Below are 24,890 nucleotides of genomic sequence, written 5' to 3'. Positions count from 1 at the left end.
ATATGAGAGCTATTGTAGTCGCCCCGGCGTCGGCGTCCGCGTCGGCGTCTGCGTTGGTTAAAGTTTTTTGTAAAGTCAAATATCTCAATTATTACTTGAGATATTCAATTGAAACTTACAATACTTATTTATAGTAACAAGGTACATAAGATTGACAAGTTGGATAACTCTGCCTACAATATTGACAGAATTATGCCCCTTTTTAACTTAGAAAATTTTGGTTAAAGTTTTTTGTAAAGTCAAATATCTCAATTATTGCTTGAGATATTCAATTGAAACTTACAATACTTATTTATAGTAACAAGGTACATCAGATTGACAAGTTGGATAACTCTGCCTACAATATTGACAGAATTATGCCCCTTTTTAACTTAAAAAATTTTGGTTAAAGTTTTTTGTAAAGTCAAATATCTCAATTATTGCTTGAGATATTCAATTGAAACTTACAATACTTATTTATAGTAACAAGGTACATCAGATTGACAAGTTGGATAACTCTGCCTACAATATTGACAGAATTATGCCCCTTTTTAACTTAGAAATTTTGGTTAAAGTTTTTTGTAAAGTTAAATATCTCTATTATTGCTTGAGATATTCAATTGAAACTTACAATACTTATTTATAGTAACAAGGTACATCAGATTGACAAGTTGGATAACTCTGTCTACAATATTGACAAAATTATGCCCCTTTGGAACTTAGAATTTTGGTTAAAGTTTTTTTGTAAAGTCAAATATCTCAATTATTGCTTGAGATATTAAATTGAAATTTAAAACACTTTTTTTTAGTAACAATGTTCATCAGTTTGCAAAATTGCATTACTCTGCCTGCAATATTTGCAGAATTATTTGCCCCTTTGAAACTTAGAAATTTGGTTAAAGGTTAAAGGTTTTCAAAGATATTTACTTGAAACTTTACACATGCACTTAGGTTCATAATTGAAATGTCATAATTGTATGTCACTGACCAAGTTCCATAACTCTATCTTGCATTAAGGCTGATTCATATCCCCTTTTCTACTTAGTCTCTTGGTTAATGTTTACATGCAAGTTTTACATATCTCAATAACTTTTAAAGATATTTATTTAAAACTTTACATATGATTTAGGGTCATAATTGTAGGTCACTGACAAAGATCCATAATTCTGTCTTGCATTTAGGCGGATTTTTCTCCCCTTCTTTCAACTTAGAAATTCATGGTAAAGTTTTGCTTGTAAGCTGTTATATCAACAACTTCTGAAGGGTTTGTGCCTTTTTTGGGACAATTTTATGCATTCATGATAATAAAGCAGTGATTTACTTGATAAAACATCTTAATAACAAGCCTTTGTACCTTTTCTGTCAAATTTATGTATTCATAGGTAATTAATATTATTATACTCAATAAAACACCCTTGTGACATTTCCTTCCGAATAGTCAAGCCAATATTGTATAATTAGACCCTCTCTAAGGCCTATAACATGAATTTATAAAAAAAAATTAGCCCTTTTGTGAACTTAAAAAATTTAACAGTATCAAAGCTCTTTTACTATCAAGCACTTAGAATAGTCGAGCGTGATGTCCTACCGACAGCTCTTGTTAGTTATTGCCCTTTGTTAATTTTCATATTTCATTTTTGTCCTGGCCATTTCTCCTAAACTATATTGTTCACAAGGCGACACATCCAACTCGTGGAGTTCTAGTTTCATCTAGATGTATAACATGTCGTAACATCTATAACGCTTTTACTCAAACTGTAATGGCTTTACATTCTTGATTTATGTTTTTCTTTTAAAAATTTTCTGTTGCTTTTAAATATAATTAGTATTATTTGACAATATATTATGTTTACATTGTTAAATTGTTTTAGAAAAATAGTAATGCCGATATTCATTAAACAGTATGTTAAAATCGTTGTTGTTATATGGATTGGCAGTGGGTGGTAGTAATGAGGTAATTTTGCGATTAGAGCTATATATGTAAATATGAACCTCATTATATGGCAGTGTTGGACCTTTAGACCCCAACTTGAGCATTATCACAGGGCTGCAGTGTATTTTGTAATGTTTTTAAATTTTAATCAAGGTAAAATTTCATTTTATATTAAACGTAAATGCAGTTATCATGTCTAGCTAGCTTACAGGCAACTTATTTTATTTGCATCAAATATTTAATATACTGTAAAATTCCTATTAAACGGCCCGGGGGGCTAAACATTTTCCAAAAAGGGGGGCTATTTTTACAACATGTTTTTTCCTAAATCCAAAAATCATTGAAAATACATTTAGTGTTAACAAGTGTTGGTAATAACATTAAAATGTGTTTAGATTTTAAAGTTCGTGTGATACATTTTTGTGTTTACTATGAAATAAAATGGATTCTGAAGGATCTGAATAAGATTATGGATTTATTCAAGAGTTCACTACTGATGAGCAGATATTTTTCCATATCAAATAGCCTGGGGGGCTTTTATTAGGGGAGGGGCGTTTATTAGGAATTTTACAGTAATTATGTTGAATTTAAAAAAAAAGAAGAAAAAAAGCAACAGCATAATAGGCCTTTATAACATGCCTATCAGATACTGACTTTAAGTGATAAATATGATATAAAAATATTCCTGGGAATTTTGTGACGTTTGTAGCAAGTAGATTTTATGCGAAGAAGGATTAGGTATTTGCTTAAATCTCAACACACAAAATGTCTAAAAACTACTGAAATTTGGTTTTTGCAAACTTTTTATACATGACAAAATATCAAATAATATACTAGTATGGTAGGTTATCATTTTTGCTCACTTGATCAGAAGTGTTAAGGGTCATGTAATATACAATGTATATATCCTCAGCATTTAGGGTGCCAATTGTTTTAAGTTTTCGGATTTCTGTAAAAAAAAAATTAAAATAAGATTTTTGCCTGTTACGCATCTCTTCTACTACTTTATGTCTATTATACAATTATGATGCTTGTACGTTTACATGCGGAATCGTTTGCGGTTTTTTTTTTATGTGAAAGAAAGGAATATAAGCCCAAATTTCAATACTTGTGTTGCTTTGAGGAGCTGGTTAGTATGTCGACTTTAGTGTGTTCCCCTTGTGTGTCATATAATTAGCATGGTCTTCATCTCTTATTAACCAGGTTTTCAATTTTGAAAATCCTGGTTATTAGATTGGGGTATGGCGGGCGGATGGGCGGATGGGCGGCTGGGCGGATGGGCGGGCGTCAAACGAAATTGTGTCCGCTCTGTAACTCTTCAACCCTTTGAAGAATTTTGATGAAACTTCAGACAAATGTTTACCACATCAAGATGACGTGCAGAACGCATGTTCCGCATGGCTGGCTCCAAGGTCAAGGTCACAGTGACATTAACATTGAAAATCCTGTCCGCTCTGTAACTCTTCAACCCTTTGAAGAATTTTGATGAAACTTCAGACAAATGTTTACCACATCAAGATGACGTGCAGAACGCATGTTCCGCCATGGCTGGCTCCAAGGTCAAGGTCACAGTGACATTAACATTGAAAATCCTGTTTACATGATTTTAACTTCGGGCGTCAAACGAAATTGTGTCCGCTCTGTAACTCTTCAACCCTTTGAAGAATTTTGATGAAACTTCAGACAAATGTTTACCACATCAAGATGACGTGCAGAACGCATGTTCCGCATGGCTGGCTCCAAGGTCAAGGTCACAGTGACATTAACATTGAAAATCCTGTCCGCTCTGTAACTCTTCAACCCTTTGAAGAATTTTGATGAAACTTCAGACAAATGTTTACCACATCAAGATGACGTGCAGAACGCATGTTCCGCATGGCTGGCTCCAAGGTCAAGGTCACAGTGACATTAACATTGAAAATCCTGTTTACATGATTTTAACTTTGGGCGTCAAACGAAATTGTGTCCGCTCTGTAACTCTTCAACCCTTTGAAGAATTTTGATGAAACTTCAGACAAATGTTTACCACATCAAGATGACGTGCAGAACGCATGTTCCGCATGGCTGGCTCCAAGGTCAAGGTCACAGTGACATTAACATTGAAAATCCTGTCCGCTCTGTAACTCTTCAACCCTTTGAAGAATTTTGATGAAACTTCAGACAAATGTTTACCACATCAAGATGACGTGCAGAACGCATGTTCCGCATGGCTGGCTCCAAGGTCAAGGTCACAGTGACATTAACATTGAAAATCCTGTTTACATGATTTTAACTTCGGGCGTCAAACGAAATTGTGTCCGCTCTGTAACTCTTCAACCCTTTGAAGAATTTTGATGAAACTTCAGACAAATGTTTACCACATCAAGATGACGTGCAGAACGCATGTTCCGCATGGCTGGCTCCAAGGTCAAGGTCACAGTGACATTAACATTGAAAATCCTGTCCGCTCTGTAACTCTTCAACCCTTTGAAGAATTTTGATGAAACTTCAGACAAATGTTTACCACATCAAGATGACGTGCAGAACGCATGTTCCGCATGGCTGGCTCCAAGGTCAAGGTCACAGTGACATTAACATTGAAAATCCTGTTTACATGATTTTAACTTGATTTGGCAGTCAAAGGTCATATCATCTTTGGAGGTAATTTAAAAAAGATATGATATATTATTTCATGTCTACTTTGTAACTTGTTTTTCATTATACAGAATTATCAATATAATTATAGTGAACAAATTCTTCTGTGCTGAACTCGTCCTACATTTCTCAACGGATTTTGTTCAAACTTTTACAGAAGCTTTGTCATCAAGCACCATGGCACATATTGTCGGGGTTTTGTGATTGGATAGTTTTTGACCTAATTATGGCCCTTTGTTTTTTTCCTTATACATAATATTATAGTGAACACTTCTTCAGTGGCAATTCCTCCTAGATTATTCATGTTTTACATTGCACATAGTTACATTGTTTGTTGCTTGTATTTGTATTTCAAATACAACATATTTATCTACAATGGTGATAATTGAAAACCTGGTTTCATGGCATTGCCATGTTTCTTGTCTGTTAAAAGTCTGAGGGAAGTAATTTTGCTTAGTGCGTAAATGCGATTTTATTTTTCCATTGAAGATCAAGTGATGCAGGTGTCAACACATGCTTTGGTTAGTATTCCCAGAATGTATTTTAAAAAAAGGGAATTTTCCCTTACTTTAATCTGATGTTAAACTGAAATTGAATGTTAAAAACTTTGGCCTTTACTTAATGTGTAATATACAACATATCACCTGGTAAGGTTTATGTGTCATTTTATAAATATTACATCCAGCTGAGGGTTATAGAAAGAAATGTTTTACCTACAATGATCTGCAGTGTCCAATTTTTGTCCGGAGCATATCTCCTACACTAATGGATCAGTTAAAATACACCAAAACAACACATAAAATATATGTTTATGATTATTATAATAATATTATTATCATAATATTTATGATTATTAAGTTATTTAACCTGTTACGATATGTGTCCTACATTATGACATGTTTCGTCTTAAGTAATAACGACTAACCATTAAAGTTATTTTATTCCTACACCAATGGAGGAATATTCATGAAATTCATAGAAATGTTCACCACTATCAGAAGCTGTGTCGTGCATATGAACCAGGCCTTTAGGTCAAAGGTCAAGGTCACACTTAGAGGTCATTGAAAAATGCTTGTCCGGAGCAAAACTTCTACATGCATAGAGGGATTTAAATATAACGTGGCACAAATGTTCACTATTGTGAGGCAGAGTGTCGCGTACAAAATTAAGGTCCCGGCGGCCAAGGTCAAGGTCACACATAGGGTTCAAAATTCAGATAAAAATATTAAAATGTGTATTGGGACCATTTAGTCATCATTTATTGAGGGATTGAAACACAAATGGTCATTTTCATGACTACTGGTGTGAAACATGTAATTTGGATTAATATATGCAAGGTCAAGGTCATTAAAGATGATTCCCAAGGTCACTAAAAATGATAAAATATAGAGATTTTGTCCAGAGCATATCTTCTACACATATGGAGAGATTGTAATGAAACTTCATACAAATGTTCACCACTATGAGAAGCTGTGTTCCGTGCATGAATCAGGTCTCTAGGTTAAAGGTCAAGGTCACACTTAGAGGTCATTGAAAAAGGCTTGTCCAGAGCAAAAGTTCCACACGCATAGAAGGATTACAATATACAGTATAAGTGGTTTTTTCTGCGGTGACTTTATTTCTGTGTATTCTGTGGTCAATATCAGCACCGCAGAAATAAAAACCACAGTATATTTCTCCATGTTTTGTTTTTTAACCTGTTAAGATATGTGTCCTACATTATGACATGTTTCGTCTTAAGTAATAACGACTAACCAATTATAACGGTTAGCGGGTTTTATAAAATTGCTGTCGGCTAAGTATGTATCTGTGTTTGTAAGGATGTGCTTATTGTTAATTATGCCAATTTGTGAATAAATATTTTTAAATTACATGAATAAAGTGTTTGCCAGGACGCTGAAAAATTGTTTTTTTTACCACTAAATCATTCAAACCATTTTAACCCTTATACTGCTAAATAATCGACGTATTCTTTTATTGTTATCTGAATTATGTTAAATTTATATCAATTTTCTTAAATTTATGATACTACCGGGGTATATTTTTCACATGTTATGTCACGCTCATCAAAAGATGCATACTTTTCTATTGTTGCGCATTATTTTTTGTTTCTACGCAAACAATTAATTTGTTTGTAATTACTGCACAGTTTTGCGGTGATGACGTTAAACAAAAGCAAATATGTACATGCAAACAAAATAGGCAGAATAATGTGACTTAGACTGTGATAAGATGAGCCTCAGAATTTTAAACATGTTTTGTTCAACAAATGTGTTGCAGAAAAAAAGTCCGCAGAAATAAGAAACATGCCAAAATTTGGAAAAAAAACGCAGAATTTGGAGCCCGCAGAAAAAAACACTTATATGGTAACTTGGCACAAATGTTCACTATTGTGAGGTAGAGTGTTGCACGCAAAATTAAGGTCTCTGCAGCTATTAGGTCAAGGTCACACAAAGGGGTCAAAGTTCAGATAAAAAAATCACTAGAAATGATAGTATATCCAGATATTGCCTTGAGCATATTTCCTATATGCATATCTGTAATGGCCACATCTCTGTCAAAAGCTTCTGTGATGGGCGTATATTGCATCAATGTTGCCCTTGTTTAAGAAAATAATATTGAAATTATTTTACTCAGATACTAGAATGCCTACAGCTTAATTGTTTAGCATTTTCTAGCAATGGATTTCAGGTGACCAATCCAGAGCCACGACACCCCTCTTGCTTATGTTGAGTCACTGTAAAATTGGATTGGGTGATTTGTTTATTTATTCAGTTGTTTTTTACAGATAGAGCGCATTCAGAACAAGACCTTATGGTCACAGTATGCAGCAAAGAAAAAACAACTAGAGGATCAGAATCCACCTAATACAACAAATGAGAGATTGTTATGGCATGGTACTGCTGTTGAAGCTGTTGATAAAATCAATGCTCATGGATTTAACAGGAGTTATTGTGGCAAAAATGGTGTGTACCTTATCAATCATATTATCATTTTTCAACTGTGTTTTATTCCCTCTTTAACTCACTTGAGCATAAAGTGTGATTGCATGATCTGTATACAACATTTAGTAAAAGTGTTTGTTTATGATGGTAATTAGCAGTATAACTTGTATTATGATATCCAGCAGTATCTAGCCCTACTTTTGGTGGCCCTCTACAGAAGTTATATAAACAGTTCCTGTCTGATACACAAGTAGGTCAGAGGTTAAAAAATAGACTTAAGAAATAAATACTTTGAGAATCTCCTTACCAGGGCTTAGGTTTTTATTATAGCTTGTGGTATTCTACAAAAAATTGCATAGATCACGCCCCTTAAGGGTCAAGATTGATTGGCAAAGCCTTGGGATTCATTTAATTTACATTGACTTTCTTCTTTTGTCTCTTTCTGCCAAGAACTCATATTTATATGGTTGTAGTTTTGCCTTGTAGGCCTCTCAAAAGTGATACCAATTATGCTCCAGTGCTCAAATTTGTGGGATGGGATGACTTGTGTAGTAAATAATCAAGTGCTCAGGGTTTAGGTATTTGGCATGAAGAGTTGCTTGTTTGACCTGTACAATAGTTATTTAAATCATGTCCAGTTGGTCAGTTTATACAGACTTGTAAAGTCTTTATGAATTCTAACCTAAACTACAATGCCAAGAGCATAGATATTTGGCATATAGTATCACCTTGTAATCTCTTACAAAGGTTATATAATTCATGTCCTTATTGTCAAAATTGTCAGCCCCAGACTTTCTTAGTTATATAGATATGTATATAGTGTTACACTACAATGTCCAAGGATTGCATATTAGACATGCAGCATTGCCTTCTTGAACCCTTCATATCTTTAATGAATTATGCAGCCAGGGTAAAAAAGACACACACAATATGGCCTAATTACTTACTTTTTATATAAAAATTGAAGATTTGTGACCTTTGTTAGCATTGTATCAGTGACCAACAACTTATGTGCTGGAATGTCTTTGAACTTTAATCCAAATATGTTGTAGTCTGGATATCTTATTGTTGACATTATAAGGTCCAATAAAAATCCTTAACAGGTTTTAAGTATTATCCATTCAAGTATTATCCATTCATACATATATAAGTTAACGCATCTGGAATTTAAATTTTTTGTAGCTTTAAAATAAAATGTTTACTTCGGAAGAACTGGAAAATTTGCTCATGGTGAAATTAATAAAATTCATATTGTTAATGAAGCAATGAAGTTGTATGCCATTTTGCTGATAATTTTCAAACATTTTTAATTTCAAATTTTAAGTTAAATTCATATGAACTCAAAATAGAGAAAATAAGAATCTCTAAAGAAAGCCCAACACGGCATAATTGAAAATGTTGCAGGCTCGGTTTGATTGAGCCTGTTCATGGACGGTACTGTTAAGTGCAAACTACCGTCCACGCCCCCTAGCACCGGCTTAAGCAGAATTCAACATTTACTATGAACAGGTACAATTTCGAATTTTGAAACATCTGCAGATGTATTCATATGGTGGTTATCATGGAACCTTCAATCTGACACGTAAGTGCCATTCCATGAAAAGCGGCATATCGTCCCCAAGTTAAAATGTCAAAAGTCTGTGGCTGAGTAGTTAAGGTCATTGGCTTCAAACCACTTACCCCTTACCACTATGGGTTTGAATCGTGCAAGGGACTTTGGAATCTTTCATGTTGAGAAGCTATCAAACTAGCTTATAGAATGTCGGTGGTTTTACTGAAGTTCTTTTTTGTTGGTGAGATGTAACATCCAATAAAAAGAAAATGGAAAAAGTGATATCAAAAATTATATTGAAATTCTGTCTCTCTTCTATTTTCAGCAACCGTCTTTGGGGATGGTGTTTACTTTGCTGTCAATGCAAGTTATTCATGTAGTGATACTTATTCCCGGCCTGCAAGTGGTGTAAAGAGGATGTATTATTGCCGTGTACTTACTGGAGAATTTACCCAGGGTACCAGAGGAATGCGTGTAGCACCTACAAAGGGTGGTACTGGTAGCACTGCTATATTCGACTCTGTTGTGGACAGACAAGCTACCCCAGGGATGTTTATTATTTTCCATGACACACAAGCCTATCCGGAATATCTTATATCTTTTAAGCCAAAGTAAATAACTGTTATTTATGACATTACAGTGATATATTTCAATCAATATTGAACAGTTAGTTATATGTGTCGTACTAGTTATATGTGTCATACTAGTGTCAGTGCCTTCGATAAATAGAATTGATAAGACTGTTATTTAATATTTTACTTTTCCGTATGTTCCTTGAATAAAAATGTTGATACTGTTGAATGTTACATTTTTGTGTGAGTTTCTTTATCATTACAAATCAATATGTGTATATTGATGTGACATTTTATTATTAAGTTAGTTATTAATTTAAGTTATATCAGTGCTCCTTGCCAATTTAATTGTTATTGCTTTTTATCAATACAAATTGATATACAATTCTATAATTATGACATTTAAGTGTATTAAGGACCTTCTTTAATATCATACAACTTAAAATTCTGCTATATATATTACATCAGCTTAAATTCTGTAATCTATATGAATTGTTACATGATAATATATGTAATTATGTTGAATATTTTTTACAGATTTCCTTCATATATACTGTATATGTAACGTTTATTTTCTTCTTAATTGCAAATTGGTTCCCTACTTGTTTCAGTGGTAAAGGTCTCCGACTTGAAATCATTTGCCCTCACTGCGGTGGTTTAAAATTCCACCCGGGATTCTTTTTTTGTGAGGAAGATAACCAGCCAGGATATTGTGGTGTGGTGGTTTTATTTGGCTGCCCTTTAATGCCTGTAATAATTAAGGGTGGGACATCTCCATCATAAAAGCTAGAAATTCTCTCACTACATTTAAATTGTTCAGTGTTACATAAACTTTAAAGCCAAAGAAACAATGTAAATTGCAGTCAAACTTGCTATATGTGACATTAATGTTATTTCCTTCCCAAATATGAATTGTTTTATTGTTATTTCAGCTAATGAGTGCATTTTTTTTAGTTATAAAGATAGGTAATGTAAAGAGAATTGAAAGGAACATAAGGTTATCTGATTTGAATGAAAGGGCTGAAGTCTATTTGATGTTCATTCTCTTTTATATATAGCCCATTGAACAAAACACTTTCCATGTCATCATGATATGTAAACCCTGGAAAAATGTAACCAATATGCTAGCATGTAAACAGTAAACATGTAAACATGAAAACTTATGAAATACCAAAATTGATTCTTAGTAGTAAAAACTTATATTTTTTGCTAAATTTCATTTGATTTCAGATACATGTAATAAACATGAAAATTTCAATAAAACATGGTTTGTAGACTCATAAGGTTGCTTGCTTCCTTTTTAGCTCGACTATTCGAAGAATATGAGAGCTATTGTAGTCGACGTCAGCGTTCGCGTCTGTGTCTGCGTTGGTTAAATTTTTTTGTAAATTCAAATATCTCAATTATTGCTTGAGATACTCAATTGAAACTTACAATACTTATTTATAGTAACAATGTACATCAGATTGACAAGTTAGATAACTCTGCCTACAATATTGACAGAATTATGCCCCTTTTTAACTTAGAAATTTTGGTTAAAGTTTTTTTGTTAAGTCAAATATCTCAATTATTGCTTGAGATATTCAATTGAAACTTACAATACTTATTTATAGTAACAATGTTCATCAGATTGACAAGTTGGATAACTCTGCCTACAATATTGACAGAATTATGCCCCTTTTTAACTTAGAAATCTTGGTTAAAGTTTTTTTGTAAAGTCAAATACATGTATCTCAATCAAGGCTACAGATAACATTTTGTGCATATTGGGTAATTACCCTTTGTTTTGTGATCTATTTGGTTTTTTCTATTTTCTTAGAGTTATTTCTGTATTTTTTACCCTACCCCTTCTAACCAATTTGAGTTATAAAGCACGAGTTCATGTATTTTACCCAAAATTTCTGACCTTCATTGTAGACTGTTGTAGGTTTTGTATTGTTATAAAAAAGCTACTTACTACTTTGCTTTATGGTTTATTGGCTTAGGAGATTTCCAAGTTGCCTGATATAATTTAAAGGTTAAAACAGTCTGAAACAGTATGATCTGCCTGATGTACGCGTTGAGTAATAATTTACGTCATTACGCACCAGTTCAAATGTAGTTTGCATAAGTAAGAATTCATTTACTTTTTCTTACCCTTAGTTATTGTTTCTTTTGGGTTTTTAGACATTTTAATTGGGTAATAACGCAAATATGCATGTTATCTGCAGCCCTGTCTCAATTATTGCTTGAGATATTCAATTGAAATTTACAATACTTTTTTATAGTAACAATGTACATCAGTTTGCAAAATTGCATAACTCTGCCTGCAATATTTGCAGAATTATCTGCCCCTTTTTAACTTAGAAATTTTGGTTAAAGGTCTTCAAAGATATTTACTTGAAACTTTACACATGTACTTACGGTCATTCATAATTGGAGAGTCATAATTGTATGTCACTGACCAAGTTCCATAACTCTACTCGCATTTAGGCTGATTCATCTCCCCTTTTCTACTTAGTCTCTTGGTTAATGTTTACATGCAAGTTTTACATATCTCAATAACTATTAAAGATACTTATTTAAAACTTCACATAATATTATGCATTTAGAATCATAATTGTAGGTCACTGACCAAGATCCATAATTCTATCTTGCATTTAGGCTGATTTTTCTCCCCTTTTATAACTTAGAAATTCATGGTAAAGTTTTTCTTGTAAGCTGTTATCTCCATAACTACTAAAGAGTTTGTGCCTTTTTTTTGGGACATTTTTATGCATTCATAATAATAAAGCAGTGATTTACTTGATAAAACATCTTAATAACAATCCTTTGTACCTTTTCGGTCAACTTTATGTATTCATAGGTAATTAGCATTATTATACTCAATAAAACACCCTTGTGACAATTTTTGAATAGTCGAGCCAATACTGTCTTCCGTCAGCTCTTGTTTTTTTTTTGGTCTAAATAGACAATGCAGTTACTTGAGAGCAAACTTTTATTACCTGCACACTTCAGTTAATGCACTGTACTCCTATGTGTATACAATTTTATCATGCACAAATTTTAAATAAAATGGTCATCCAGTTATGATAAAAAAAAGTTACAGACTTAAAGGAACTCCACCAAAGTCTTAAAATATAGCCTGATATCATAAAAATTCGAAATTCTGTCATAAATCAACCTTTGCACTTAATATAGAAAACTTTGCAATAGATGATAATATAAAAATATACTTGGTATACTTGTAAATCAACTGTTTTTGCAATTTTTCCAGTGGATTTGAGTGAAAAGCATTACAATGCTTTTCAATTTGGGGTAAATTTGCGCAATGAAACTTATTATTATTTAATTATCTTTGGAAATTTTGGAGGTCAAGAGAAAATATCAGTCTTGAAAAAAATATATTGATCCCTTCATGCCAGAAACCTCAGTGGAGTCCCTATTAAAAATGCCATTCAGCACTGTTGAATTTAAGCTGGCAAAAGTCATTGAATGCATTTAATTCAGTGGCTTTCTTAGAAGCCCATGATAGGTTTGGGATTCTCGCTAAATTATCTCTTCTGTCTGTACTGGTTGGGGACCACCAAAACCGGACAACCACCAAACCCGGACGGCCCCGATAATGCTTGATTTAGTTTTTTCTTTGTTCAGTGGTTGTCAGTCACTATTTTATCAACAATAAGTGCATGTTTCTTTTAAAATTAAGTAAATAAAATTATTTCAACCTCCGTCAATGGTAATATTTTAATGTCTACTTCAAGAATATTGACGTTGAAATTTGGGGGTCAAGAAAACAATGCCTGACCTCATATACCAGCTATAATCATTTGCAGAGTGAATAATAGAATATCCAAAACTTCAGGATTTGTTGCTGAAATATTGTGTATCATGTTAAAAATAAAAAATAAAAACACCCAAGCTTTTATCTGAAATAAATCATGTCATGTACATATCTGTCCGGACACATGGTACTGTAGTGTAGACAATTTAGGTAATTTTGATTCCCTGTTTGTCGAGCCTCAGATTAAGTGTCAATACAATCAGAAATAAACAAACTAGTTTGTTAGTTAGGAGAAGAACCTAGCTGAACTGTGTCAAATTTTTTGGTCTCTTGGTTAAAAATGTTGCAAAAGTGTCCGGTTGATGGTCTCCGACCAGTAATGTTACAATTATTAATTGCATTATACATTGCAATATTTATAGTTATGATTAAATTACCCTTTTGGTCTGCCTCTGCCAGTAAAAGTTGATAAGTATTTTATATCCTTTAAAGTTATGTTGTGACTTAATTATAATTGAATTATAATCAACTTACTACTTGTCTATGCATTATTGCAAAAAAGACTCTACTAGGCTTCTTAAATATTTGAATCTAATGTTGATATGCAATATATGTATAGATACATGTATATTTGTTGTTACAAATAAAGATAGTGTATTTATTTTATATACAGAATTATGATAAATTTATTTTGTTGTTATTTCATAGAAGCTAAAATTGATAATGTAACTTTGTTCTGTAAGTGATGCTTGAAAGTTTGATAATACTATTAATTTAATCTATTTTATATCAGTGCTCTTTGTGAATTGTATTAAGTATTAAGCTTTAAGGATCAAAAAATGTCTCAGTGATTTTTGTATATCATAGTTTAGCAAATAAAACTGGCACTAAATTCAGCAGTTTATAGTGATCGACAGAGAAAACTGTCATAGATGTGATGTATGATATAATATTAATAAACATTATGATTTGATTTGTTTGTTTGTGTTATATGTTTAAAGCATGTGAATCTGAACATGATGATATGACATTCTTGTTCGTGGTTATATGTTTAAAGTATGTGAATCAGAATTGATTTAATATCAGCTGAGGCTATTTTAAGACAGCATTTAGGCAAAGAAACAGATGCATTATTATGTGTCAGTGGCGATGATGTGTATTGAAGAAATATAAATTTAGAAGTTAGTTCATTAATAAAACACCAGAGCGCTTTAAATCAGTTCACCTAAGGACACTTGAAAATATCTTTCTTCATTATTATTATTATCATCAAGATTGATGAAAGAGTCTAATGATCAGCTTATCCAGATATGTAAGGGCTTTATTTAAGACTCTATGAAACGTAACCAAGGTCTGTAGGGTAGCAAGATTGTGTTTCATTATACATGTTATATGTCTACAGAGAAAACAATTATTGGGCAACTTTGTTATCTTCTTGTAAACTGTTATGAGTGATATAATGGCTCTCTATGACTTGTAATTAAAGCCATGATATAAGCAGTTATGGCCCTTTATGGCTTGTAATTAAAGCCATGATATAAGCAGTTACAGCCCTTTATGGCTTGTAATTAAAGCCATGATATAAGCAGTTATAGCCCTTTATGGCTTGTAATTTAAAAGCCATGATATTAGCAGTTATGGCCCTTTATGGCTTGTAATTAAAGCCATGATATTAGCAGTTATGGCCCTTTATGGCTTGTAATTAAAGCCATGATATTAGCAATTATAGCCCTTTATGGGTTGTAATTAAAGCCATGATATAAGCAGTTATAGCCCTTAATGGCTTGTAATTAAATCCATGATATTAGCAGTTATGGCCCTTTATGGCTTGTTATGAAAGCTGTGATATTAGCAGTTATAGCCCTTTATGGCTTGTAATTATAGCCGTGATATTGGCAGTTATAGCCCTTTATGATGGCTTGTAATTAAAGCCATGATATAAGCAGTTATAGCCCTTTATGGCTTGTAATTAAAGCCGTGATAATAACAGTTACAGCCCTTTATGGCTTGTAATTAAAGCCGTGATAATAGCAGTTATAGCCCTTTATGGCTTGTAATTAAAGCCATGATATTAGCAGTTATGGCCCTTTATGGATTGTAATTAAAGCTCTGATATTAGCAGTTATAGCCCTTTATGGCTTGTAATTACAAGCCGTGATAAAAGCAGTTATGGCCTTTATGGCTTGGTAATTAAAGCCATAATATTAGCAGTTATGGCCCTTTATGGCTTGTAATTACAGCCGTGATTATAGGCAGTTATAGCCCTTCTATGGCTTTTAATTAAAGCCATGATATTAGCAGTTATAGCCCTTTAAGGCTTGCTAATACAGCCGTTGATAATAGCAGTTATAGCCTTTTATGGCTTGTAATTAAAGCCATGATATTTAGCAGTAATGACCCTCTATGGCTTGTAATTAAAGCCATGATAGTAGCAGTTATAGCCCTTTATGGCTTGTAATTAAAGCCGTGATAATAGCAGTTATAGCCCTTTATGGCTTTTAATTAAAGCCATGATATTAGCAGTTATGGCCCTTTATGGCTTGTAATTAAAGCCGTGATATTAGCAATTAAAGCCATGATATTAGCAGTTATGGCCCTTTATGGCTTGTTATTAAAGCCGTGATATTAGAGAGCAGTGTAATAACTCTTTACAACAATGAAGCTTGCCACATCTGATGTTTCAGGGTGGGCTTTTTGAGACAAAAGAAATTACTTGTCAAATACAATATTATATTATGTTTTAATTGGAAACATCTTTCAGGCAATCAGAGATATAGATCGATGTCTCTGAGGCAATACAATGGTTATTTATATTCAATGAAAAAGCATATAATTTCCTATCGTGAACCCATGAGTATATATTGAGACTTAAAACATTAACATTGCCTGAGCTTGTCTCCACAAAATAAATGGTCTTCATAGGTAATGAGGCCATAATGGTTGGAATGTTCCAATTAATTGTCTTATTCTTAAATCAACTTGTAAGAAATCAAATGTTGACATTACTTCAAAGTTGTTCTGAAGCAATTGTATTAATCAAGCAAATCGTATTTGCATTGCCTTATAATTTGAATGATGTATGGCATTTTCATTCATTCATTTGTTTGACATAAAAAGAACATCTGCATAGCTTAAAAGATGTAATTAAAAAAATCAAAGACATTGTATAATGTTTCTTTAATTTGTGATGACATTTTGATTTTACAGATTGAGCGTATTCAGAACAGGACATTATGGTCACAGTACGAGGCAAAGAAAAAACAACTGGAAGATCAGAATCCACCTAATACAACAAATGAGAGATTGTTATGGCATGGTACAGCAGCGGAAACAGTTGACAATATCAACGCTCATGGATTTAACAGGAGTTATTGTGGTAAAAATGGTATGTTTAAGTATACCTAATTGTTTATTTAATTGTTTTATTAGATTTTTAAGTAACAATTACCCTCAACAAAAGGTTATGCAGCATCTTTCCAGCTTAATCATTGGAGGAAAACCTCAGGTGCCCCTTTGTGCATTTTTAGCTTGACTATTCGATAAGACTGAGAAAAGCTATTGTCACCTGTCGCCGGCGTAACCACTTATGTTAATGTTTTTGTAATACCTCAAATATGTTCAAAGTCCATTGACATATGGCTTTGAAACTTTGCACACTTGTTCACCTTCATGACCCCAACCTGTATACAAGAGGGGGTAACTGTATTAAGCATTTTGACAGAATTATGCCCCTTTTTCAACAGAATTTACGTTAAAGTTTTTGGAATACCTCAAATATTTTCAAAGTCCATAGACATATGGCTTTGAAACTTTGCACACTTTTTCACCATTATGACCCAAACATGTAGACCGGTGGAGGTAACTGTATTAAGCATTTTGACAGAATTATGCCCCTTTTTGGACATAATTTACGTTAAAGTTTTTGTAATACCTCAAATATTTTCAAAGTCCATTGACATATGGCTTTGAAACTTTGCACACTTGTTCACCATTATGACCCCAACATGTAGACAGGAGGGGGTAACTGTATCAAGCATTCTGACAGAATTATGCCCCTTTTCGACTTCGGTTTCCACACAGTGGCTGTTGACTCACCTTTTTTTTTAGAAACTTGAGCGCAATTTTTAACGAAGCAATAAATACGCACGGACAACGAAAAAGGGGTTATGTTAAAGTTTTTGTAACATCTCAAATATTTTCAAAGTCCATTGACATATGACTTTGAAACTTTGCACATTTGTTCACCATCCTAATGTTGACCCCAACCTGTAGACAGGTGGTGGTAACTCTATGAAGCATTTGGCAGAATAATGCCCCTTTTTTACCTTTTTTAACTTAGAATTTACATTTAAGTTTGCATACTACCTCAGATATTTTCATATTCTATTGACATCAGGCTTTAAAACAAGTTAAAATTTTATACTCTTCTTTGAGAGCATAATAGGACTCTCTCATTGGGCCTATATCTGTAACATGGATTTAAAGGAAAAAAAATTCCCTTTTGTTAACTTAGAAAATTTTGCATTATAAGGGTTTTTTACTATCAAGCACTAAGGATAGTCTAGCGTTGCTGTCCTACCAACAGCTCTTGTTAAGCTTAACTGTGACTCCTGAGTAGAGACAACTGACCTTTGAAGTCAGAAAACGTAAACACTAGAAGTATACAGTTGTATATTATCATATAAAACTTTAGAGCACATACCATATCTAATAAGAAAAAGAAGAACTTTTATATCACAAGTTAAACTTTGATGTTAGATAAACTACTATTGGATTATATACAAAGTATATTAATGCTGCCATTTTTAGCTCGACTATTCGATAAGAATAAGTAGAGCTATTGCAGTCACCCAAGCGTCGGCGTCGGCGTAACCACTTATGTTAAAGTTTTTGTAATAGTTCAAATATTTTCAAAGTCCATTGACATATGGCTTTGAAACTTTGCACACTTGTTCACCATCATGACCCCAACCTGTAGACAGGAGAAGGTAACTCTATCAAGCATTTTGACAGAATTATGCCCCTTTTTCGACTTAGAATTTACGTTAAAGTTTTTGTAATAGTTCAAATATTTCAAAGTCCATAGACATATGGCTTTGAAACTTTGCCACACTTGTTCACCATCATGACCCTAACCTGTAGACAGGAGGAGGTAACTCTATCAAGCATTTTGACAGAATTATGCCCTTTTTCGACTTAGAATTTACTGTTAAAGTTTTTGTAATAGTTCAAATATTTTCAAAGTCCATTGACATATGGCTTTGAAACTTTTGCACACTTGTTCAACATCATGACCCCAACCTGTAAACAGGAGGAGGTAACTCTATCAAGCATTTTGACAGAATTATGCCCCTTTTTCGACTTAGAATTTACGTTAAAGTTTTTGTAATAGTTCAAATATTTTCAAAGTCCATTGACATATGGCTTTGAAACTTTGCACACTTGTTCACATCATGACCCCAACCTGTAGACAGGAGAAGGTAACTCTATCAAGCATTTTGACAGAATTATGCCCTTTTCCGACTTAGAATTTACGTTAAAGTTTTTGTAATAGTTCAAATATTTTCAAAGTCCATAGACATATGGCTTTGAAACTTTGCACACTTGTTCACCATCATGACCCTAACCTGTAGACAGGAGGAGGTAACTCTATCAAGCATTTTGACAGAATTATGCCCCTTTTTCGACTTAGAATTTACGTTAAAGTTTTTGTAATAGTTCAAATATTTTCAAAGTCCATTGACATATGGCTTTGAAACTTTGCACACTTGTTCAACATCATGACCCCAACCTGTAAACAGGAGGAGGTAACTGTATCAAGAATTTTTTTTACTATCAAGCACTAAGAATAGTCGAGCGTTGCTGTCCTACTGACAGCTCTTGTTAACATGACAGTCATAGTCAGACTGTTACCTTAGAGATTAAATTGTTTTGTTTTAAACTTCTGTTGAAAACTTTCAATAGAGCTTAGTGATTGTTTTGTTAAAAACTTTCAATAGAGAAAAACTGTTTCATTTTCATTATAATTGCAGCCACTGCATATGGAGATGGTGTATATTTTGCAGTCAATGCAAATTATTCTTGCCAGACTCAGTATTCTCGTCCAGATCCGGCAGGCATAAAGAGATTGTATTACTGCAGGGTGTTAACAGGGGAATTTACTCAAGGCAGGTCGGGAATGCGTGTACCACCTAGCAAAGGTGGAGCAGGAAACACTGCTTTGTATGATTCGGTGGCTAATAATATAAATTCACCAGCAATGTTTATTATATTCCACGATACTCAGGCTTATCCAGAGTATCTGGTTTCATTTAAATAACAATGTAAAATCTACAACAAACAATTTGAGTGTGAAATTTAAATAGGTTTCTATTAAACAATATGATAATGTAATATATAAATATCAAGGAGATGAATATGAAATCATTTGATGATATTAAATGTTTTCAGTAGAATGTTTTTCGAAATGTAAAGAGAAAGGAAACCTTACTGTTTGACTTTGTGCTTTATTTAGTGTTTTTAGTATTATACTTAACAGAAGGAAACAAGTTTATTATTTAACATGTGTCTATAGAGACTTTCAGAAAAAATAGAAATAAATTGCTTTTATTACACTTTAATATACAGTCAAATTAATATTGATAAGAATGATTATGTTTCATATGTGTGTTACAATCAGAGTGGGGAAACCTGTTTAGTTATCATAATTATAATGTTTCCTGAATTTAATAACAAAATTATTTGTGATTTTTTTTTTATTCATTATACAATGTAATAAGTTTGTATGTGCAGAATTCCTAGATGAAATAATTTACATTCTAAGGATTAATTTTATCTTGTGATTGACTTATAATACAAGCAACTTTTACAATGTTCAAAAAGTGTTAGAATGAAATAAAAATGCAAATATTAATTTGAAAAACTATCTTAGAAATTGTTAAAAGATTGTAGAAATTGTCTGTAAATTTTTGAATAGACATTATATATCATTTATGGAATTTTAAAGCAAAAAATAAGTTTTAACAAAATGAGGAAAATTTGAAAATATTTTGGGTAAACTAAGTTTATTTTTTCCCCATGGTTCCTTTTTTATTTTGTCTAAAGAAAAGGGAAAACAACACTGTCATTGTGTATCATAAATGTAATTTTAAAATTGTTTCTTGAGAATCTGAATTGTACATGTTGGAAAGGTTTGCTCCATTATAAACAAGTGAATTTTGTTATTTAAAGATCATAAATTATGTTAGTTTTAAACTGTGACAAAGTATGAAGTTATTGTATGTCCAAGTTATGAACAAAGCTGTTTAACTTACAATGATAATACTCAAATTCTATTGATTAAAAATCAGATGCCTGTTGAAAAAGTGATTAAAATGTAAATAATGAAGTTTAAGAAGATAAATGCTAAAATAATAATAATCATTTTTTTTAAAGTTGTAGAATGTAAGATTGTGGATTGAAACATTACTTTCAGAAAACTCTGTATTGAACATGTGCTTGCTTGACTGGTTGCATGCTGCTATCATGGATAATAACTTATTGTATTGTTTTCATTTAAAGCTTCCTCTCTAATTAGTGCCCCTACCACATTTGGTACAAGAAAACAATCTTATCTTGTAGATTTATAACACATTCTAACACTCATGTGATTTTGTCACTATAGACAAAGAAGGAAAAAAACTGGTGTTAAACTGCCAATAAACACCGGTTAGGGACTACTTGTATGTATGCACTGTTATGTTTTCACCCTCGATTGTATAGTTTACAAAGCATTTTAAAGCAACAATAAAAAGCATTTTATTTATATTTTCAGTTCGTATAATGTTTTCTTTTCATAAAATATCGAAATAATATCTCAGTTCATAAATATTTTGACAAAACGGCGCCAATCTGACGTCATCCTAAGTAAACAACTCATTCATAAACAAGCTGACGTTATTTCATACATAAAAGAATGATAAATGGGGCACTGATGTAAACACAATACGACGAAAGTTTTTATTGCTGAAAACTTGATAAAATAACGTTTTTTCCTTATTATTTATTTTGTTTTATAATTTCTATATCTGGGCAACAGTAGGGTGCGAAAATCGAACAGCATTATACGAAAATCCGCACCGGAAGTTATTTCTGCTTGAAAAATAACATAAGTGATTTTCCTTATTTTATCGTGTTAGAATCGAAATAACATCGGCCGGAGAGGTGTATATCGGCTATTTAACACCGGTTTTGTCGTTTTGATGGGACAAAATTTAAACCACTCAGGCCTGCGGCCTTTCTGGTCAATTCCTACCCATCAAAACTCTAAACCAGTGTTAAATAGCCGATATACACCTCTTAGGCCAATGTTATTTCTTAAATGAATAATTGAATTGTATTTTTAATAAACTTTTTTTTAAAACACATTTTTACAGTTCTTATGAGCACCCCATTTTTGATAACATGCAAGCCCCTGGGGCGTTAAATGGAAACAATAAGGTGTAACATGAATCAAATCTATACATACATTTATTGTTCTTTATGAATATGATTGGCATAGACAGAATTTTAATTGGAGATCTTCTGTGACAAACTATGATGGAGAACCACTGGTAGAGTTTATGATGAAATGTCAATACTTTATTTTGTATACATGTCAGGCAAAAACATTATGCTATCTAACTTTTAGATAGCATTATTTTGCTGTTTTTATACTGATTATACTATTTTTCATTAGTAGAAATAGGATAGTCTATGACATATATACGTATATATAAAGTAATGATGAATTATCGTATCATAAAGTCACACGTATTAACTACAAAACATTATGCTCAGATTATAGATTCTGATGACCTCTGTTATTTTAGGTGCACAAAATTACGTCAAAAGACATTTGGTATAATACTACAATTAAAAGATAAGACAAATGGTCGAATACGACATATAGAATTGAAATTTGATAGAAAAAATATGTCTAATATTGTCAAAAAGATGTTGAATTTATATTGAAAACCCTTCAAAAGTACAGGAATATATTAAAACAAAATTGGACAGAAGTAAATGGGTGCAGTTTGATTCGTAATTTATTCTAGTTCATTCTGATGTATAATCAAATTGTTTTCCAATATTCTTTATTTCAATATTTATTCAGTATTGAAATTTGTACGCAACTTCCAATATATTTCCCCCAACTTCTCCTCACTTTTATCTTTACTGTGTTATGATACACAGTTTTATTAAAGTTAACTTTTTTGAACCCCTAGAACTTGTAAAAAAAAACAAGGGAGGTAATCACTGTGAGGAGTTTGCGACACTATATCGAAATAATACGCTATTCTGTCAGGTGTTGTAGGTTTAAATATTTTTGACCATAAGTCACTGACTCTATCATTTGTCCATTCTAAAGTATGTCCCTTCTTTTAATTGTTGTATTCTATCATTTAGTGTCTTTTGATGTATAGTCGTAAACCTTTATTTTCCATATTCACAGATTATATAATGTAACAAACTTCACGATAGCTATGTCCTCTATTGTTGGAAAGGCATAAGTCAACACTTTTATAACAGTATCTTGTTTTTTGTTTTCTTGCATGTGTGTGTTTTTTCTTCTCTTTAGCTTGTAATTCTTACATTGTCTATAACAACTATCATTAACAACAGGGCCGTTCCAGTTTGATTTGTTCTTTTTGAACTTGCTAATTTTTTGTTAACTTAATGTCAAATATTATTTGTTGAGCCTAGTATTGTTTTTCATGCGATTATACACTCTTTAGAAGAAGATTAATGATCTTCCATATATTAGTCAGTTTGTAGACTACTTTGTTTTCACTCTGAGTGCAGACTTCATAAGATGAATACTCATATTGATTGAAAGACATTTTACATATTTGGACGATAAAAGTTACCGTTTCCTTGAACTTGATGACTGTTTCCCCTCAGTCACTTTGGCCTTGAATAGTAAGATCCTTTCTACCCATGAACTGCAGTAATTTTAATAATTTTGACACAAAGTCTTCAAACTTTAAGCCTTCAATTTTTATATGATGATTGACCTTTCTGAGTAGAATCTGTTGTTTTTAGGCATATCTTTTGGAAGTTGAAGGTCACACCTAGAATTGCAATGTTGACTCTGCGCTTTTGATTTCTTATTTATATCCTTAACACCTTTATTGTTCCTCCATGATTTCTGTGATGATTTCAACTTAACAACAGTAACACCATATTGTCACTGCACAGTAATCCAGGGGGATGCATAATCATTCAGACATCTTTGTTTTTTCAGCTGTTTTTAGTGCTTAAGAATACATCATCACCTTGTTTAAAATATCTCTTTTCAGGCTATATTTTAAGCTAATCTTATTTATATACAATGTAAACTGTTCTTTATAATTACTAATAATAAGTGCTTAATTAGTGATTGGTCTATGATTTAAGCCTTGTTTTGATATACATGTATATACATGTACATGTTCAGAGAGGACACAGATGACATTTGGCTGTTCCACTTGTTACTTTGTTAGTTGTTGATATACAATGTATGATTACCTTTGATTTCTGTATATGCACATAATTATTTTTATACATAAACTTATTATGATGTGTTGGGCGGTAAGATACCAATAAGGTGTATAATTTTTATATTTACATACACAATGTTTAAATATCATTTTTGGTCAATCAATGTCATAAAATCAGGGCTGTTTCAATAAAGCCTTTCCATTGGTTGAACAACGGAATATGGGTACTTAATACCATTTAAAAGAAGTCAATTTGGTTGCAAAAATAAGAAATTAAGATAAAAAAAACACCAACAATTTTACCATAAATTATACACTGTGTATACTCCACACCAAAATGGCATCTTTTTGCCCAACTTATCAAAAATTTTGATTTTCAATTTGCCTTGCTTGTACTTAATACATTCTAATCTAAAAATAAAGTTATATAAAACATTTTGATGTTTCTTGATTATGCTTCCATAATTTGTATAATGATAGTAGTTAACCCATAAGTTGGTGAATTTCTTAAATGGACATGTCTAGCTTTTATTTTTGGAGCTGTCCATTATCAAATGTAGAGAGACAAAAATTTGAAGTTTGTCAGCCAGTATCTTTTGCCTAATCATACTGTATGGATATGCAAGGCTGAGCTGGGTATATAATTGTGGCAAAGACTCACCAAGTTTGGTTCCAACAGGTTATTGGTTAATACACAAGGCAATCTGACGGACAGCTAAATCCCCTTCCGCTGTGAACATGAATGTGTACTTCTTGACCTTTTACACGGTGATGGGGCGTTTACCACAAATTTCCGCGCAACGTCAAAATATTATACTTCTGACCGAGACACCGTATATTTCTGGACAAAATATTAATGGCGGGATAACCAAATTGCAGGTAATAGCTTACAAAATATCTTACTGCTTGGCATTGCAAAATTATTCCAATTGTTTAAGTACTCCATCGAATTTCTGAAACAATTTATCGTTAATCTAGCACAACACAATTCACAAAAAAATACAGACTTCGAA

General features: G+C 32.4%; 1 protein-coding gene across 6 annotated transcripts in view; it reads left to right on the top strand.

The window, feature by feature from the left end:
• LOC132741669 (protein mono-ADP-ribosyltransferase PARP14-like) overlaps window positions 1–24,312 on the top strand; it is a 75,998-nt gene extending 51,686 nt beyond the window's left edge. For 5 of the 6 annotated variants that reach the window (XM_060729929.1, XM_060729903.1, XM_060729923.1 and 2 more), the window contains exons 25-26: window positions 7,335–7,512; window positions 9,369–14,351. In XM_060729929.1, coding sequence (XP_060585912.1) covers window positions 7,335–7,512; window positions 9,369–9,658 — 468 coding nt within the window. In that variant the 3' untranslated portion in view covers window positions 9,659–14,351. Of the gene's footprint in view, window positions 1–7,334; window positions 7,513–9,368; window positions 14,352–16,585; window positions 16,764–19,410 lie in introns of those variants that run through there. The other variant, XM_060729910.1, reaches the window with a different exon arrangement.
• Window positions 24,313–24,890: the final 578 nt, after the last annotated feature.

Source organism: Ruditapes philippinarum, unplaced genomic scaffold, assembly GCF_026571515.1.
Source record: "Ruditapes philippinarum isolate M1 unplaced genomic scaffold, ASM2657151v2 ctg1713_1_1_1_1, whole genome shotgun sequence".
Taxonomy (NCBI): Eukaryota; Metazoa; Mollusca; class Bivalvia; order Venerida; family Veneridae; genus Ruditapes; species Ruditapes philippinarum.
This window is presented reverse-complemented; position numbering and strand designations above follow the sequence as displayed.